Raw genomic sequence first — 14,497 nt, forward strand, 5'->3', positions numbered from 1 at the left:
CTGGATATTAATCTTATTAGAGATTCATACTGGATTTTAATCTTATTAGAACGTCATACTGGATATTAATGTTATTAGAGCTTCATACTGGATATTAATGTTATTAGAACTTCATACTGGATATTAATGTCATTAGAGCTTCATACTGGATATTAATGTCATTAGAACTTCATACTGGATATTATTGTTATTAGAACTTCATACTGGATATTAATCTTATTAGAGATTCATACTGGATATTAATCTTATTAGAACGTCATACTGTATATTAATGTTATTAGAACTTCATACTGGATATTAATGTTATTAGAGCTTCATACTGGATATTAATGTTATTAGAGCTTCATACTGGATATTAATGTTATTAGAACTTCATACTGGATATTAATGTCATTAGAGCTTCATACTGGATATTAATGTTATTAGAACTTCATACTGGATATTAATGTCATTAGAGCTTCATCCTGGATATTAATGGCATTAGAACTTCATACTGGATATTAATGATATTAGAGCTTCATCCTGGATATTAATGGCATTAGAACGTCATACTGTATATTAATGGTATTAGAACTTCATACTGGATATTAATGTTATTAGAGCTTCATTCTGGATATTAATGTTATTAGAGCTTCATACTGGATATTAATGTCATTAGAACTTCATACTGGATATTAATGTCATTAGAGCTTCATCCTGGATATTAATGATATTAGAGCTTCATCCTGGATATTAATGGCATTAGAACGTCATACTGTATATTAATGGTATTAGAACTTCATACTGGATATTAATGTCATTAGAGCTTCATACTGGATATTAATGTCATTAGAACTTCATACTGGATATTAATGTCATTAGAGCTTCATCCTGGATATTAATGGCATTAGAACGTCATACTGTATATTAATGGTATTAGAACTTCATACTGGATATTAATGTTATTAGAGCTTCATTCTGGATATTAATGTTATTAGAGCTTCATACTGGATATTAATGTTATTAGAGTTTCATACTGGATATCAATGTTATTAGAACTTTATACTGTATACTAATGTTATAAGAACTTCATACTGGATATTAATGTTATTAGAACTTTATACTGTATATTAATGTTATTAGAGCTTCATACTGGATATTAATGTTATTAGAGCATCAGTGCTGGTTCTTCAGTCACCAGATATCAATCCAGAAGTACACATTTGGGATGTGATAGAATAGGAGATTCACAGCATGAAAGAAATCCTCCCAAAAGAAATCTGCAGGAATGCAGGAATGTGTGATTCAATCAAATAAACATGGGCTGGAATCTCAATGGAACATTTCCACCATCCTGTTTAATCCACGCTGATTGTGGCTGTCTGGAGAGCAAAGGTCGGCTCTTCTTACTATAACTGAAGTGCTCCTAATGAGTTGCTTAACATAAGCAAGAACCAAGACACATAACAGGGATTTGAGGAGAGACAGTGAGAAATCGAGGAATTGTCAGGTTGAAACATTCCAAAATTCCAAAACAAGGAGTTCTAATCGTTGTGTTGTTCAGCCATGTTAGCATCTTTTGAGCTTTCCGAACAATTACTGAAACGCCTTGCCTTCCCACTTCTAAGAGAATCCTTTCAGACATGTTCTGCCAATAAGGTTGGAGAACCTTGATGTACAGCAGCACATTAAACACTGATCTCTCAACGTGGGTGACTTGCTTTCATCTCAGCCCAACGTGTTTTTCTCTGCCAGTTCAGAGACAGAGGTAAATATCTTTCTTTTACAACATGAGCAGATTAAAAGTCTGTCTGCACTGCTGTTTTCTCAAACTACCTTCATGGTGAGCAATGAGTCCTTGGCGGGCAGACAGAGTCCTGACAGGAAGAGAATTGAGATACATTCTTCACTACAAATCCAGCTCCGCTGCCGCCAGCACCAACATCTACCTTTAATAACCTCCACACTTCTCCATCAGCAGCAGCGCCGGCAAACTGATACTGAGCCTCGTCTCCATCACTGAATATCCACACCAGCTCCTTCTTCCTCACACAAACATTCAGCCTAGAGCTAACCCTGAAACCTCCAATAAATCAAAGCCAACCTTCAACATTTAAGCTCAGTTATTAGAACTTCATACTGGATATTAATGTTATTAGAGCTTCATACTGGATATTAATGTTATTAGAACTTCATACTGGATATTAATGCTATTAGAGCTTCATACTGGATATTAATGTTATTAGAGCTTCATACTGGATATTAATGTTATTAGAACATCATACTGGATATTAATGTAATTAGAGCTTCATACTGGATATTAATGTTATTAGAGCTTCATACTGGATATTAATGTTATTAGAGATTCATACTGGATATTAATGTTATTAGAACATCATACTGGATATTAATGTTATTAGAGCTTCATACTGGATATTAATGTTATTAGAGCTTCATACTGGATATTAATGTTATTAGAACTTCATACTGGATATTAATGTCATTATAGCTTCATACTGGATATTAATGTTATTATAGCTTCATACTGGATATTAATGTTATTAGAACATCATACTGGATATTAATGTTATTAGAACTTCATACTGGGTAATAATATTATTAGAACTTCATACTGGATATTAATGTTATTAGAGCTTCATACTGGATATTAATGTTATTAGAGCTTCATACTGGATATTAATGTTATTAGAGCTTCATACTGGATATTAATAATATTAATAATATTAGAACATTGAAGCAATCTCTGCTCTGTTTGACAGGGAATATTTTTAGCTAGAAAGCATTACTGCTCTATCTACAGGTGTTAACAGGTTGATCCGAGCGCCAGAGGGAGAGAGAGATAGAGAGAGACAGTGAGAGAGAGTGAGAGAGAGAGAGAAAGAGAAAGAGATGGAGATAGGCCATCACCTCCTGTCAGTGCTAGCCCATCTCTCTCTGTCTGAATCTGATTGGGTTCAGCAGTTCAAGCTGGCAAGTGTTCACCCATATACACACTCTCACGCACATACTCACACTCACTCTGTCGAGAGCCCATCTGGCTGTTTTAGTGTATTTCTGGTAGCACGCTCTCCCATGCTAACCCCACAATCTGACTGACTTAACATGCTCCTGACCAATCATTTAGCTTATCTCCTCAACCTCTTCCACCACTGCACAATCGCTCCTCATACACAGCTTCACCCTGGCTTATGGGGGCAAGCAGATATGACGGAGGGTCTTTAAACAGCGCTTTGAATTCTTCTAAGGCTGTGCTCATTTCTCTATTAGATTATCTCCATGAGCTTCTGCTCCTCTGGGCCACGCCAGACAAATGCTGCTGGTAGCGTGTCTAAGCCCCCTCCCTTAAGAACAATACCCTTTTACTATAAAGCTAACCCAGATTTATACATGAGCTTAGCATGTGTAGTAGGAGTGTAACCCAATATGAGCACAAATATGATAATCCATTCTAAACAGATACAAATACAGACACCAATAGAGGGCGCTCTTTTCAGTGTCTTACTGCAGATCCCCTTTTGTCTGCTCTCCTTGATTCTGCTGATCGGGATCTCATGGCCTCTGTAAATCTCCTGGCAGAGCTGACTAGCCTATGGATCCACATGAGTACAAGATCAGCAGAATCTAGGAGAGGAGAGACGTTTCAACACTGCCTCATCAGTGAGGTGAGCTCCACCATTAAACCATATTTCTATACAAACTGACCCCAAACTGACCCCAATACAGACAGGAGTGATTAAATGTAAAACGCAAACTTTGGGGATTTCTGACCACGCCCACTTCTGGTTCAGAATTCACACACAGACACAGTTTATGGCACTGCATTACACTCCTAATGTTCAGGGTGCTGATCCGTAAACCTTCACAGAAACATACAAACAGAAACGGGCTTCTGAGGAACAAAGACTCCGGTTTTGAGGAAGATGTGGATTAAACACTTTTGAGGAAAGCATGTGTTTGAAGTCCACATGTAAGATCCTCCTCCAAAACCAGAGAAACTACCCCAGTTTTAACACTAACTTCCATACAACACCTTGCTGAGGACGCAGCTCGCTACTGAAACCCGTCCTAACTGAGTAGATCACAGAGATTTGACCATTTAAGCCTCCTCGCCTTCAACATCATGGCAACATTACATTAGAAGATAAAATGACTTAAATCATTTTTATATTCAGAAATCAGTCAAATAATCTCATGTGATCAAATGTAATGATACATTTTTCATATTTAGACTGTTTTTTTATATTAATGTCATTAGAACTTCATACTGGATATTAATGTTAATAGAGCTTCATACTGGATATTAATGTTATTAGAACTCCATACTGGATATTAATGTTATTAGAGCTTCATACTGGATATTAATGTTAATAGAGCTTCATACTGGATATTAATGTTATTAGAACTCCATACTGGATATTAATGTTATTAGAGCTTCATACTGGATATTAATGTTATTAGAGCTTCATACTGGATATTAATATTATTAGAACTTCATACTGGATATTAATGTTATTAGAGCTTCATACTGGATATTAATGTTATTAGAACTTCATACTGGATATTAATGTTATTAGAGCTTCATACTGGATATTAATGTTATTAGAACTTCATACTGGATATTAATGTTATTAGAGCTTCATACTGGATATTAATGTTATTAGAACTTCATACTGGATATTAATGTAATTAAAGCTTCATACTGGATATTAATGTTATTAGAACTTCATACTGGATATTAATGTAATTAGAGCTTCATACTGGATATTAATGTTATTAGAGCTTCATACTGGTCTCATTACATTATATTAGAAGATGAAATGAAATCATTTTTATATTGTTCAGAAATCAGTCAAATAATCTCATGTGATCAAATGTAGCGAGACATTATATACATATACATATTTAGACTAGATTTTTTTTGCAGTGTATTAATATTACCACTATTACCCAGCATTACTCTCATTGCTCTGACCATCACTGCAATGACTATATTACGTTATTCTACACCATGATTATTATATTATGATTATGAATATGTTGCACACCAACTTTTATCAATAATTTATAAATAGTTCTGATCAGAGGAGGACGGGTCGGGTCCCCCTTGTGAGTCTTGGTTCCTCCCAAGATTTCTTCCTCCAGCTCTAAGGGAGGTTCTCCTGCATGGTGGTCTTTGGATAAAGGATAAAAAGGATAAAGGTGCACGTATTCGTCACTGTACAGTGTGGACTGTACAGCGAAATGTGTCCTCCGCATTTAACCCATCTGGTAGTGAACACACACTCACACACACACACGTGTTAGGGGCAGTGAGTACACACACACACCCAGAGCGGTGGGCAGCCAACTCCAGCGCCCGGGGAGCAGAGAGGGTAAAGGGCCTTGCTCAAGGGCCCAACAGTGGCAGCTTGCCGAGCCCGGGAATCGAACCCACAACCCTGTTATCGATATCCCGGCGCTCTAACCGCTGAGCCACCACTGCCCCTAGCCACCACTGCCACCGCTGCTCACTGGGGGATCTTAGGTTTTCATGTCTTTTTATGTTGTTGATTTCTCGTCTTTTTACATTTACATTTACATTTATGATATTTAGCTGACCCCTTTATCCAGAGCGACTTACAAGGCAACTTGTATTACAGAGGTGGGCCAATGTAGTGTTAGGAGTCTTGCCCAAGGACTCTTATTGGTGTAGCGCAGCATAGTCACCCAGACCAGGAATCGAACCCCAGTCTCCCACATGGTGTGGTAGCTCACTGGCAGGTAGTGGTGTTATCCATTGCGCCACACCAACCACTAATTTTTACTAATTACTGATTCTGTAAAGCTGCTTTCAGACACCAACAGCTATAAAAATACATTAGATTTGATTTGATTGAAGATGTCATGTACTGTCTGACAAGAATTTCACACTCCTGCACTATAAAATGTGTTTGAATAACAAAGAAGCCTGAACGTTATCAGTAAAGGTATTCTGGTGATGTCCCGCTCCTATCAGATGCTGAGGCATCCAAGCAAGCATTTATACCTTATTTACTTATGGTAATAGTGTTCAGCATATAAAATATTTATGATAAAATACATTTTACCACCTGTTTAACTGTGATCTGTCCTCACTGTTTTTCAAAATTCACATTTCCTTCAAAAGACACATTAACAGGCTTACAAGGAACAAAGAACGGCATTCTGAAGAAGACGAGGGTTGAAGGCTCTTGAGGATAATAACATGTAATATCAATGTAACAACCAGTAAGAGCCAGAGAAGTAATGCACATCTGCATTTAGTCCAATAACAAGATCTTCCCCATTCAAAATCAAGGCAAATTGCTCCAGCCAAAAAAGTCCCGCACGGAGCATTGCTTACTATCTCCCTTTTCATCCCTCAGTCTCTCCGAGGACGCTGATCGCTATTAAAACCCGTCTTAACCGAGAGGATCACAGCGATTCGAGTGCATCGCTCCCTTAAGACTGGAGTCATTTTTGTGCCTAATTCAGGGAGCATGTTCTTTTATATTAAAAGAGAGAAAAAAAGTCAGCTCTAATCTCCCTGTGATTAAAAACCACTCACCATACATTTCCTCACACCCACAGGCCTGGCTTGTTTGCCTAAAAAGAACATGTAAATCCATTTTATTTTGGGCCGGGGTAAAATTAAGTATCAAAAAGGAATTATTACTAAAGCCTGTGATATTAAAGCATAATCCCTGCTGTATATGGGTGGGCAGGAGCTGGTGCACTGCCACTGTGATTGAGAGTGATCCCTGAGACATCCTGAGAGCGTATTTTTTTCAAAGCAAACTTTATTTACGGCGGATCTGTAGGACGAGGGATTATCTATGATGCCATCTCCGAGACCCGCAGAGTGACACACAGATGAGTGCTATTGTTTGTACGTAGACAGGATTAAAGCATTATACTTGAGTGCCTCTAAAAGGATTATGATCTCTGGACTGGGATTAAGATTAGTCATCCTGCAGTCATGTAAACAAGCCGTAATGTTGAGGGTTCAAAGAACCATCCGGGGGGCAGCAATACACCATGGTAGCCACGGTAAGATTATGAAAATGGGCGATGATCATTAGTTTTGGGTGCATTTGAAGTATTTTGTGATTTAAATGATTCATCTGATTTTGTTTCTGCTCTAAAATGGGCTTAAGCTCGTGTATTTGCATACAAAATCATTTAGATACCTTATAATTGTTTTGTCTACTGTAGTTGGGGCGTCAGATGGGGGTGGGGGCAAATACTACTGCCATCTAAGTTTAAGCATCAGATTCACAAAATGCTTAATATTAGATCTGCTTTTATTCTTCATATGCAAAGAAAATATTTTTCTTAATTCTCTATTTTCTACACTTTTTTCTTAAGAACAATTAAAAAGGTTCCAAAATATTTTTATAAGCTTACTTGGTCTCAGACTATAAGAGGTCAAAAGGCCAACCTCTAAAATGATCAGTTTAAATAGCTGAATTACAGAATGAATGTTTGTATATGTTTTCTAAACATTTTTTGATTTTGAGTTTGATTTTGTTTTTCCTCCATTTAATTAAAATAACAAACTTCAAGTATTTTATGATAGGCTGTGAAATGCTGTAAAAGGCAACATACAAACTGCTATAAAAGAAAACAGTGAAGAGTTTTTAGATCTGTCACTTTTATTACACCCTATAGATGAACAGTCAGTAAACACACAGAAAACCATCAAGTATTTACAGACTGTCAGTCCACAGGATGGAATAAAAGTCACTTTAAAAAACAATATATTCAGTATATGCAGATGCAGTATATCAGCTAAGACATGTTTGGTATCTGATGTGTGCTTCTTTAGTTTAAAACTAAACATTAGGCTAGGCTAATGTTGCTAACAAACACTGGACTATCACCAATGGTATCTCTTGGAAGGTTTTACTCTTGGAAGAAACAGGAATGGCGATAAACCAGAGGTGGAGTTTAAGAGGTTAAGAAAATAATGAAAACTTATATCAATAAAAATTCATATTTTTTCAGCTTATTTTTAGAATTGCTTTTATGAACATTCTTACAAGCTGCTTAGTGTTTATCTTAAAATTCTTCAGAAGATTTTTCTCTGGAAAGCTTTTGTTAATCTGTCCCCTATTACATCAGACCAAACTAGTGCATTTTACCAAAGAAATGATAATTTTCCATTGCACTGTATTGTGAATTTGAACTATAATGTATATGTGTCTTTCTGTGTTACATAAACAAAGAATAAAGAACGAAAACAAACAAAAGCTCAAATTTTTAAAGGAAGGTTTGTTTCCTCATTCCTCCACTGTCACCTCTAGCTCTTGTTTACTGAAACTTAGTTAGTTTGATTCTGTTTTTTTATCCATTTTCCTCAAGTTTTAACTGAATAACAGACACTTAAGATGTGCCTTACACCCATTTATGATAATGTTACAATTATTGTTATGTTACAAAAAGCTGAAGCAAGAAAGCAATTAAGATAATTTGATGCTTCATTGTTTTTTGTTTATATTAAGATTGCTCATACAACTTAGGAAAGCTTTTGTGAATCTGGTTTCTATGCTTTTTGTTCTAAGATTCATAACTCACGTATATGCACATAAAATCATTGGGAGCTCATATAATAGTCATAACCTACTGCATTTCAAGTGGGGGTGTGGGGAGGCAAATACTACTTGTGCAATCCAACTGCCAACTAATTTCAAGCTTCAGGACTGCTTACATAATGCAAAAGTAGGCCAGAATTGAGTGGGCAGAACACAAAAACCAGCATCTCAGCCCCATGCCACTCAACCCATCGCTAGAAATGCAATATATGAATATCAGACAGTATGTAATATTTAGATGACATAATATTTTGGCAGCCATATCAAAATGCCAATAAAAATGTCAAAATAGCGGGATGCCATTTTGCTCCATTAAACATCCGTGCCGGTCCATTAGTCGACTAAATGTGACTTTTCAACACCTGGCATTGCGAATCAGCAAACCCAACCTTTTTTTTTACTGCACACCAATTTGTAATTTCAGTCAGGGCAATTGAACATATTGTAAGTGGACGAGGAGACAAGAAGGAGATGTGTGGAAAGCAGCGAAGTGAATACAACCACCCTGCACAGGGCCTATTTTTAACCTCTCGCAGCCTCCGTCCATCGCTTCACTGGGCTTCTAAAGAACCCGCCTGCCCCCACCACCACCGAGGAACTCTAATGTGTCATGCCTAAATGACTGCCTCAGATTGGCTCTCGCTTCCGTGGTTATTGAGTGCCTGGAAAAGATGGTGATGTCTCACATCAGCATCAGCATCTCCTGAACCCCCTGCAGTGTGTTCAGTGTGCTGGGCAGAGTTGTGGATTAAGCCATCTGTCTAGTCTTTCACACCACCAACTTTCACCTGGAAAGAGGTCAGGGCTCTACTGAAGACTGCCTGAACTCCACAATCCACTTTCAGAGATTCAGAACTCAAACAGTTGTTCTCTATTAGGTACCAGCAGGGCTGATACAAGCCCAAAGCATAGTGAGCACAGCCTGTACAGCTCTGGATGAAGCACTGCATAACAGTCTGATTGAGTGGCGCTAGCTGAGGTTATTTGGAGTACACTCAAGAAAGCACAAACAGAACTCCCTGGGTCTGAATGAAGCAGAATGAGTACAGGATGGAAACCCTTACACTAAAAAGAAGGGAAGCTTTCTTGCATAGGCTCTGGCATAGACTATGAGTTGAAGTCGGCCTTTACCTGTCATCTCAGAAACCCTTAATTATTCATTCAGTCGACATCAGAGAGATGTAAAATAGTGTTTAAAATGTATACTGCTGCTAAAATTGCACTGCAGCGCTTTTGTAAAGTGTCTTTACAGACAAATTCAATTAAACGATTTGCAAAAATTGAGAAAATGCCATTAGACCAGAAAGGGTTAATTATGACCATAAATTGATCCAGTTCTTAAACCTAGCCCCAGTTTCACCACATGGTTTGTTTTAACAACTGAAACATCTGTAGATCCTCATGAGGTTATTTATTACTTTTTACAGCCTTGCAAAAATGACTTGAATTCATCTTCAGTTCAGATGTTAGCTATGAAGATGCCACCATGAGCAAACAAGAAATCCATCAGCAGTGGCAACAGCAACGACCCAGTATTAACAACTCACTTCTTTCCTCAGTCCGTAACAGTGGATTATGTGGTAGCGGCAGGAATGTGCAAGCACTCAACAATGTGTTCTGGCAAAGCTTGTGAGAAGAGGTGAAGCTGACCTGCAGAGATGACTCTCTGCCCCTGGAATATTTCATCTCATTGTCCACTTATTGACCGAGTAAAGCTACAAGTTTTTGGATAGTCATTCATATCAGCCAGAAAACAAAAACAAGTGTTTTTTGAGGTCTTCAGATCAGTTTCAAAAAGACTGTATATAAAAAAGACTAAAACCTCCACAGTCCACAGTGCCCCTCAGGTCATTACAAGTATGCCGTACTGCAATACTGCCCTAGACATGTTTCTGTGTCCTAGGACATCATCCTTGTCCTCTATGTGCAGCAAGTCTGCTGGGACGTACTATGATATTCTAAGTCCAGAGGATAGTACAAGAGTTGCATCACTCTGTGGAGTTTTACCTAAGACTCCATTACAGCACTGCTTTGTTCCACCCTGAACCTCAAGATTTACCAGGAACACTTTTACTGATCACGCTGTATAACACCTCATCAGTGTGTCGGGACATTAATGTATATTGAGCTCTATCAGGACGGGCTCTCTGAGCACCAGCTGGACATTACTACATCTCTCTACTCAGATCTATATGCATTGCAACTTCGTGCATGCACCTCAAATTCAGATGTCAATTGATATTATATTGAAACTGCATGACAATACACATTGCACGGTCATCTGCATAATATTTATGTGCATTATTACTGCATGTTCCACTTTAACTGCTTTGTACATATAAAGAAGGCTACTTTGCTTTTCACTGTACTTCTATGCTGCTGTAATACCTGACCTTCCCTCTGGGATTAATAAAGTTATCTATATATCTGTCTAAACATCTTGTAGCTTCACTATAAACTGAAAGACACACTTGTTAGACACCAGGAATGTACTGCTTGATTATTTGCATTACATTTACATTGCAAAACTGTGTAAAGTTCATTTCTGGCCAAATTTCTTGTAAACTGTAAAAAATGCATTTCCAGCACTTGGCTAGTGCTGATTAGCATTTGAATAGCATTTGTTCTACAGTACCCAGATCTGAGTCTCCTCACTTCCAGGCCTTGCCAATGCATTCATGAGACTCTCTTTTGGATATTACATTTGGATTAAAGAACTCTTAGAAGGCATTGGCCTAAACCAAGAAGCTTGCTGCAAACCACAAGTATTGAAGAGATTCATGGAATACTTGGGTAGATTGCATCAGAGAGTATATTGGTACATTCAAGCTTCTCTATTGGGTGGAATATCACAAATTTACCACCTGTCCCGCAGGTTCTCAATTTCTGGCCTCTTCTCTTTTCTGGAATTCTTAGTCGGAAGTTGGTCCCAGCAGTGGAATTTAGGTTTCAATAGAGGTAAGAAGTTATTTTCCATTCGTGTTGATCTGGAGGAGGCCAATCAGAGACAAAGTAAATAGGCTCATTATTGCTACAAACGAGATCCTATTGGCACCATGCTGCCTAATGTCAGGCGTGGGCTAGAGAGGTATAAAGCCCCCCAGCATTGAGAAATGTGTTCTCCTGAATGATGATGGAGCTCTATCCAGTACTTTTGGGATGAGTTAAGGAGTGGGATAGTGATCATCCAACATTTTGACCTCACTAACGCTCAATGCAATTGCGTTAGTGAGGTCAACTGAATGCAATCACATCCTGACAGCAATGTTCCTCCAAAATCTAGTAGAATGCCTTTTTATCTGGACAGTTGAGACAGTTACTCCAACATAAGCAGGATAAACCCTTTTGAATTATAAGCAGGTGTCCCAATACAATGTCTATAAAGTGTAGATCCCTGGTGCCTTGCAAAGTTTTAGTCCCTGTATTGTTCAAGCTCCAATAAACAGACATTCCAGCTCCGCAGCCCAGTGAACATCCACAGGCCCACATTCCACAACCTCTGGAGCTAAATCTGATTGAGGGCTTCACAGGTGTCTCCCCAGGATGTCTTGAGCAATCTGTCTCTCCTGATTACAAACATCTGCTACTTGTTAGATCTATAATCAGAGTGTGTAGGCTACAGACGTACATCTTGGTTGAGTCTTCTTTCAAGAGTGTTAAGATGAGCAAAGCTTTTCTTTTTATGTGTGAAATGTTGGAATATCTGTGTTGCTGTGCTGTGAATATCACAAAAAAGGCATGTTGATTTATTTATGTTTTCTGTAATTGCGTTCGTGATCTAGAATTTCTATTCTATTATAAGTGCAGTCATCTTAAACCTAGTCCAAATAGTTTTATAGGAATATCATAAGAGTTTTATACTACTAGATGGTTTTACTTGTTTAAGTCAATTTTCTATTGAATGTTTATCATTTTATTGGCAGTAAAATGAGCTTGTTTTAACCACCATTTCTTGGAATAAACACATAAAACACACAATATAAAACACAATAAAGCTTTAAAGGACTTAAAATTGTTACATCCATCTAGAAAAAAATAAATAATACAACACAATTCTTAGAACAATCTAAAAGTGGCAAATAGTCAAAGTTTAGACTAGATTTAAGAGTTCTCTTCCTGAGATAGGAACTGTTTGTAGGTCATGGGTGTTATTCTGATGATTTACTGATGGCTTCAGGCAGCCAAGTTATTTACTTTTCTGGTAGTGAAAACAACTGTGATGGTGGGTTGATGAAATATGATTACATCATTTTTATCTTTTTTTTTTTCAAACTTTTAACCTAAATTTTACCTCTAAAATCAGAGCATGACCTTTACATGGAATCCAAAAACTTACAAACACAAGCATGCTATCACTATTTACTCTGATGTAAAGCTGTCCTGCAATGCTACACAATCCACAGATAAACACACACCTGACTGCATACTCACACACACCACCACCACATGACTAAATCAATCACACACAAATCATAAGCAATCACCCCATGCCAACCCACAAAAACACACCCACTCACACAGACACCCATTCATACACACACATACCTACACACACACAAACAGAGGTTAGGCTGGCAGGGTGTGAGTGTATGAGTGGGGTCATGTAAGTGAAGCAGTTACTTGCACAGGTACAGGTGGAGCGTTGTGAGTAAGGCAACACGCATCACTTTTTGAAATTTTGCTCAGATACTTGTTAAACTCTGACCAATTTTAACCAATTTCTACCACCTGAACATTAATAATTAATAATCAGCTCCAGTTCATTCGTCAAAACACAACAGTGCCCCACATTCCTCCACACTGGTAAAGCTCAGATGGTTCCTGATCTTACTGTGAGTTCTCCATCAGTCAGTGTTCTAGCTGTCAGCTTTAGCAGAGCTCTGTTAATACCTGACTACAGTTAAACTCACTAATGATCATCTGATCAGCTCATTAACATATGAAGAGACTACTCTCACAGTCTGAGCTCTGGGTGATGTTGCTGAGCTTCATAACTTCAGCAGTGTTGATCTTCACGTTTGGAGCTGATGAGTTTTACGCTTTAAAATAAGAGCATTTCTGCTCCTTATTAGTGTTAATAACTCATTAGTAAGTGGACTCTAAACACTAAACAGGAGGGAATGAGAAAGTCAGATGATCATCTGTGAGTAATAGACTAATACTGATTGGGGTTCAATAGTAGAAATCTAGTACGAAAGATCTTAGAGGTTTAACACTGACTGATAGAGAAGACAAAGGAGGAACTGGAAGCAGAAACATCTGAGCAACAGTAGAGATAGACGTGGTTCACTGTTTGGTGAGAGACAGATCACTAATAATTTGTGATAATAATCTAATAAACAATTAAAAATAACTATCAATAAGCTTCTATAAGGATATTATTTCAAAGAAGTCCTAAAAAACAAATAACTGTAAACAACAACATTATTATCGTATCATTCTGCACTGGTTTTATACAAGTTTAACAAGGCCATGAGCAAAACCACAGTAGATGTAGGGGATTTTTTTAAAGAAATGATCTTTCAAAACTGCAGAGACTGAGATGTGTAAGGGGGAACCATACACTGTAAGGGTACCAAAGAACATTAGTGTAAATGAGGTCAATGACAACCAGCTACACTTCAGCTTTATTGTGGACCAGACATGCAAACTGATGCATTAAAATGTGGACCAAGAAAAGCAGAATGAACAACAAGTTCTCAAACCAAAAAAATGGAAAATTAAAGGAGAGGTGGGAAGGAAACAACAGTGGAAAGAAGAGCGTGGGTGAAAAGAATCAAGAAGAAAGAAAAAAGTTTGACCATGGTATAATATTCACCTTCACTGGGAATGACAAGTATGTAGGGCGTGGTATTTTGTCCCCTACCTATTACCACTAAGACAAGGTTTTACGTTCCAGGTCGGCA

The 14,497-nt window shown here is 37.7% G+C and overlaps 1 protein-coding gene across 1 annotated transcript in view; it reads right to left on the reverse strand.

The window, feature by feature from the left end:
* Positions 1 to 14,497, reverse strand: part of ptprt (protein tyrosine phosphatase receptor type T) — a 218,938-nt gene that overhangs the window by 119,702 nt on the left and 84,739 nt on the right. The window contains 1 exon segment of the mRNA XM_072683369.1: positions 14,410 to 14,466. Coding sequence (XP_072539470.1) covers positions 14,410 to 14,466 — 57 coding nt within the window.

The sequence above is a fragment of the Salminus brasiliensis genome, chromosome 7 (assembly GCF_030463535.1).
Source record: "Salminus brasiliensis chromosome 7, fSalBra1.hap2, whole genome shotgun sequence".
Taxonomy (NCBI): Eukaryota; Metazoa; Chordata; class Actinopteri; order Characiformes; family Bryconidae; genus Salminus; species Salminus brasiliensis.